At 55.5% G+C, this 5024-nt stretch overlaps 2 protein-coding genes across 2 annotated transcripts in view; one reads left to right on the forward strand and one right to left on the reverse strand.

The window, feature by feature from the left end:
• LOC108640094 overlaps positions 1-2133 on the forward strand; it is a 3175-nt gene extending 1042 nt beyond the window's left edge. The window contains exon 2 of the mRNA XM_018074850.2: positions 248-2133. Coding sequence (XP_017930339.1) covers positions 272-1402 — 1131 coding nt within the window. The 5' untranslated portion in view covers positions 248-271 and the 3' untranslated portion in view covers positions 1403-2133. The remainder of the gene's footprint in view (positions 1-247) is intronic.
• Positions 2134-2305: 172 nt separating this feature from the next.
• LOC103758302 (PHD finger protein 13) lies at positions 2306-5005 on the reverse strand. Its single transcript, XM_018074789.1, has 5 exons — positions 4987-5005; positions 4653-4831; positions 3714-4329; positions 3355-3393; positions 2306-3242 (listed from the first exon to the last, which is right to left on the reverse strand). Exons 1-5 carry the CDS (start codon positions 5003-5005, stop codon positions 3016-3018), a joined length of 1080 nt encoding a protein of 359 aa, XP_017930278.1. The 3' UTR covers positions 2306-3015.
• Positions 5006-5024: the final 19 nt, after the last annotated feature.

Here is a 5024-nt window from a genome sequence, read left to right on the forward strand (position 1 = left end):
TGGCCCCAGGGGATCTCGCTGTCCCCCCGCCCTGTCCTTGGGGTGGCCAGGGCTGGGATGGGGGGAGTGGGCTGAGGACAAGCAGCCCAGCTGGGCCAGCCGCCATTCCACCGTGGCACATTGGAGAAAGGGGTGGGTACAGCAGCTCTGGCAGGGACACAGCGCCCTGGGGCAGGCACAGGGAGGCGCAAGGAAAAGGAAATGAGTGTTTTGGGGAGTTGCATTAAACTTTATTCCGTGCCCACAGCATAAGACTCTCTGACTCATAGCAATGGGAAGACCCAGGAAGGAGTCCGCTGGCACATCATCCCCTCGGGCGGCCACAACTGCCTCCAAAACTGCCCCTGCTGCACCACCACCTTCCACTTCGGCCACTCGGGCCAAGGCCACGACTGCAGGCAGCCGATCCCAATGTGCTCCAGCTGCCAAGGCTACCACCCTCAGTCAGGGGCGGGGAAGAAAGGCAGATTCTGCTCAGCCAAGACCCACAGCATCCTGTGGAGCCCGAGGAGATGCTGGGGACCAGAGCAGAGCACCTCCTAGGAATTCCTCTACAACCCAGAGGAAGCTGTCTGATGCCAAAGCAGCTGCTGGTCTGGCCAGACCTGACCCGTGTCCGCAGAAGAAGCAGCCTGGGGCTGACACGAGCAAAGCCTTGGACCGGTTCCTGCCCCCTGTGGAGAGCCAGGACATCCCACGAGTGGAGAAGGAGACACGGGGCCAGTGGAGCAACCCCAAGTGGTACGAGATGCGGGAGAACCGCATCACGGCCTCCGTGGCCTCCAAAATTGCCAACAGCAAGTTTGCCAACGGCAAGACAGATGAGGTGCCCCAGTCCTACCTGAAAGCTGTGGTGAACCCCGGCCCTGGGGTGCAGACCCCGGCCATGTCCTGGGGAATTCGCAATGAGAAGGCGGCCGTGCAGGCCTACGAGCAGAAGGCAAGGGCAGTGGGCAAGCCAGTGAAGGTGGAGGACTGTGGCCTCTTCATTCACCCAGACAAGAAGTGGCTTGCTGCCAGCCCAGATGGAGTCATCAAGGAAGAGACTACGGGGAAGGACCTGGGGCTGCTGGAGGTTAAGTGTCCCTACAAGCACAGGAACAGGACGGTGCGCGAGGCCTGCAAGGACAAGGACTTCTGCCTGGAGGTGGATGGGGACTCCTATGCCCTGAAGAAGAATCATGGCTACTTCACCCAGGTCCAATGCCAGCTGGCGACAGCCGGCTTTGAGCGGGCTGACTTTGTGGTGCACACCAAAAAGGAGACGGCTGTAGTCCCAGTCCAGTTTGATGCTGAGTTCTGGAGGAAGACAGAGCCCAAGCTGGAGAAGTTTTACTCAGAGGCAGTGGTTCCCCACCTGGAGCAGAAGGCAGGTGGCTCTGCCTGGGCTAAGGAGGAGTAGACCCCTGACTACCTACTTCACCTAGATGCTTGCTTGGCTGCATAAACCCAGCTTTGACCCCTAGCATAGAAATTACATCCTTGTTAGCTGCTGTTCCTGGACCATTTGCAGCCTCGGGACTGAAATGTTGTACCAGCAGGACCCTGCGTGGTAAGGGTTCCCACAAACAGTGCCTTCTTCCTGCCCTAGGCAGGTCAGTGCTTGACCCCCAGAGCCTTCTTGCCCTGCCCCCCTCACTGCATCCCCCATCTAACCTAACAGCATGCCTGGTGGAAGCTGGCACACCTCTGGATCTTCAGGGAAAGCCAGTGATATGTCTGTGTGAATTAAATAAGCCTGAAATAGACTTATTTTGTGGAGAAAACTGGAACCATTAGCACCTCAATTGCTGTCAGGACTAAATCATAACTGCACTCCAGAGTGGAGACAGAGGCAAGGTTTGTCAGAGCCCAAGAGCGAAACTCATCTAAACAGTGATGTGCCTTAAGCATCAGAGCAACAGCCTGTGGACACCTTCCCTCCCTGAGCCATCGGACCTGCTGCTTCTGTGGAATAACCCATGACATTCCCCACGAGATGGCTGCAGCCTCTGAACCAAGGTTCCCATTGAAGGTTATCCCCCAAGCCATGCACCTCCTGAGGACCTTTCTGTAGAGCCATCCCTGTGCACCTATGTAGCAGTGTGGGGAGGTGGTTGTCACTCTGTTAAATAAAAGATCCACTGGCCTGGTCGTTCCCTGTGATTTTTGCAGCTTGGGATTTCCCCGGGGGGGTATAGTGGGGCTGAGTGGGACTCCCACACCAGGTCCCCTCCCAGCCACAGCAGAAAGGAAGAAGGGGAGCACTCGGGTCCTGGAGGGACATGAGACCCAAGGTCACCAAACTATGCCAAGGCCACCACTGTTATGGCAAAGTATTTATTATATACATAAGACTCCAGTCACACTCCACAGGGCAAGGACCAGAATTTGCTATAATACAAAGTAACTATAATACAAAGTAACTATAATACAAATTAACTATAATACAAAGTAACTATAAAAACATAAAGCACTTTTGGGGCCCAGGCTTTCCACAGGAGGAGAGAGGCACAGGGACGAGCCTGGAGGCTGCTGTGTGACAGGGGGCTGTCCCACACCCTCCTCCCAGCTGTGGTCCCACAGTAACCAGATGTGCAAGTAGGAAAGAACCCAGTTAAGAATTATAGTCATGGGGACTGGCAGGTAGGGGCTGAGCTCAGTGTCACCAGGACAGGAGTGGGGTCTGCATCCCCCAGGGAAAGTGCAGAAGGCACATGGGCAGGGCTCTTTGGAGGGGCTGTGAGGAGGAGGTGGGATCCAACAGCTAGTGCATGTGGGGCCCCAGGAGATCACAAACACTAACACACCACCCACAGGGATCGTGGCTGGACCACCCTCCTCTCCCCCACACACCTCTGGGATAACTGAGCTCTGTGGCCAATGTGATCCTCAGGGAGGACACGTGTGGCAGCTTTCAGGAGTCAGAAGTGTGAGGGGGACAGTCCGGCCCTGTGTCCCAGCCCCTCCCCTGCCAGTGCATTGATTGTCTTCAGGTTAAAAAGGGGCCCCCAGCCGTCCTGCTCTGCAGGAGCTTCAGTCAACGAGGCGCTTGCGGGGCACTGTCCGAGCTCGGTTCGAGCGACGAATCTCCTGCTTGGCATCCCGGCATCGCTGGCAGATGAAAATGTCAGGCACATTGGATTTGCGGATCTTGGCACAAGAGAGATGGATCCAGGTAGCGCATTCATTACATTCGATCATGGGCCTCCCTGCAAAGGGCTTCATGCAGAAGCAGGTGATCAGATCCCAGGCATCGTCGTCTGGTCAGGGAGAGAGATACACTGGTCAGAAACCACACTACCACCTGCAGGTCTGGCTGTGGCCAGACTAGCCAGTTCCTCTAGGTGTTAAATGGGACAGCCCACCACTCACCTTCTGCTTTGGTGTTGGGAACTTCCGCAAATTCGACTGCTAAAGTTGCAAAAGGGGGGAAAAAAGAGAAAAAAAAAAGGAAGACCAGATGAGCAAGGCAACCCTACACCTCATTTCAGACCCACTTCAGGTCTGCACCACCTACTCTACACAATAGAGCTGCCAAAGGGCAGGTCAGCTCCCTGCCCTCTGCTCTTCAGTCCTCCTCAGGTCCCAAAGGTACTCCCCTTGCTGGGAGAGGCTTGGGCCATCAATAAGCCCTCCCTGTGGCCAGCACGAGTGGCTCCAGCTGAGGGAGGGACAATGCTTGGTACTGTCTACAGCACAACGGGGCCCTCTGCACTCCCTTTGACACTCACCACTGAGCTGGGAGGTCCCTCTGCTTGTGTCTTCCCCTTTGCTTTGGTCCAAGGTATTACAGGAACTGGGGCTTTTCCTCCCTCCAGAGAAGGGGTCATGCTCCTTTAGCTGAGGATCCTCTCCTGCTGGCTTCTCCGTCCCCTGCGCTCCGTACATCCAGTCTTTCTCCTCCTTCATCGGCTCCTCCAGGAGGGAGTTGGGCTGAGGGTCCCCAGACAAGTTGGGGGAAGGCTCCAATAGCTCCTCTTTCACAGGAGACAGCTGTCCTGCCAGTGCAGCCAGCTGTTTCACACCATCCTGCTCTGCCCCAAAGTCCTTCCAAGCACTCATTGGCACCCTCTTCTTCACCTCCTGCTCCAGAATGCGTTTCTTTGCTGGTGGTTTCTTCCGTTTGATTTGCTGGGGCCGGACATTGTAGAAGCCAGTGGAAAAGACAGGGTTGCTCATAAGCAGGCCATTGTCCACAACTCCCCTGGCCACAGCATTCCTGCTCTTCCTACTGTCCATTGGGATGTGGCAGTCAGAAGAGTGAGATGAGGTCGAGCTATCACTGTCCTGAGTGCTCCCTGTGCTGTTCTGGGGACTCATACTGCCTCCATGGGTCCAGGGCACATACTACAAGAGGAGAAGATGCAGGATTAGCATGGGAGACTGCAGCACATTCATTCAGGGTAAAGAGAGGGAGGCTGGGGCTGGAGGATGACTGTCCAGACGTGTCTATCCAAACTTCAAGGCCAGGTTGGATGGGCACCTAGGCAACATGATTTAGTGAGTGGGACCCCTGCCCATGGTGAGGAGTTGGAACTAGATGATCTCTACGGTCCCTTCAAACTAAAACCATTCTATAATTCTTTATGATTAAGAGCTGGGTCTTCACATGGCAAAGAATCCAGGGGAACCAGTATCCTTGTAGAGGAACACCCTGCAAGCCCACTTACCTCTTCAGGGTAGGGGATGTAGCCTGCATAAGCCAGAACGAAGGTGCAGAACTGGTTGAAATCCTCCACAGTTCTCCGTCGTTTCTGAAGCGGCTGCAACAAACACCACGAGTGGATTAAACTCCCAGGATATCTCAACCTGAGCCGATACCACAGCTGGTGCCGGCAGCAGCCATGGACTGCCCGGTTGTTTTACAAGCACAGAATATCGAGGTTACTCAAACATCCATCTTTCTCGTAACCAATCCTCACATCATCTGCCGAGGCAGATGCAGCCCTTCCCCTTAAACCCAGATCGCGAGAGAGGGGGGGAGTCGGCGGGATGGACACACACGACGACACCGTGACGACATGCCGGGACACCCAGAGCCC

Source organism: Manacus vitellinus, unplaced genomic scaffold, assembly GCF_001715985.3.
Source record: "Manacus vitellinus isolate BGI_N305 unplaced genomic scaffold, ASM171598v3 scaffold_29_pilon, whole genome shotgun sequence".
Classification (NCBI taxonomy): domain Eukaryota; kingdom Metazoa; phylum Chordata; class Aves; order Passeriformes; family Pipridae; genus Manacus; species Manacus vitellinus.

What these genes read in the sequence shown, in the direction of transcription:
- LOC103758302 (XM_018074789.1), bottom strand. An exon ending in ACATCCCCTACCCTGAAGAG is followed by an intron (nt 4,330 to 4,652) that starts GTAAGTGGGCTT and finishes CTCCTCTTGTAG; the next exon opens with TATGTGCCCTGGACCCATGG. An exon ending in TCCCAACACCAAAGCAGAAG is followed by an intron (nt 3,243 to 3,354) that starts GTGAGTGGTGGG and finishes CTCCCTGACCAG; the next exon opens with ACGACGATGCCTGGGATCTG.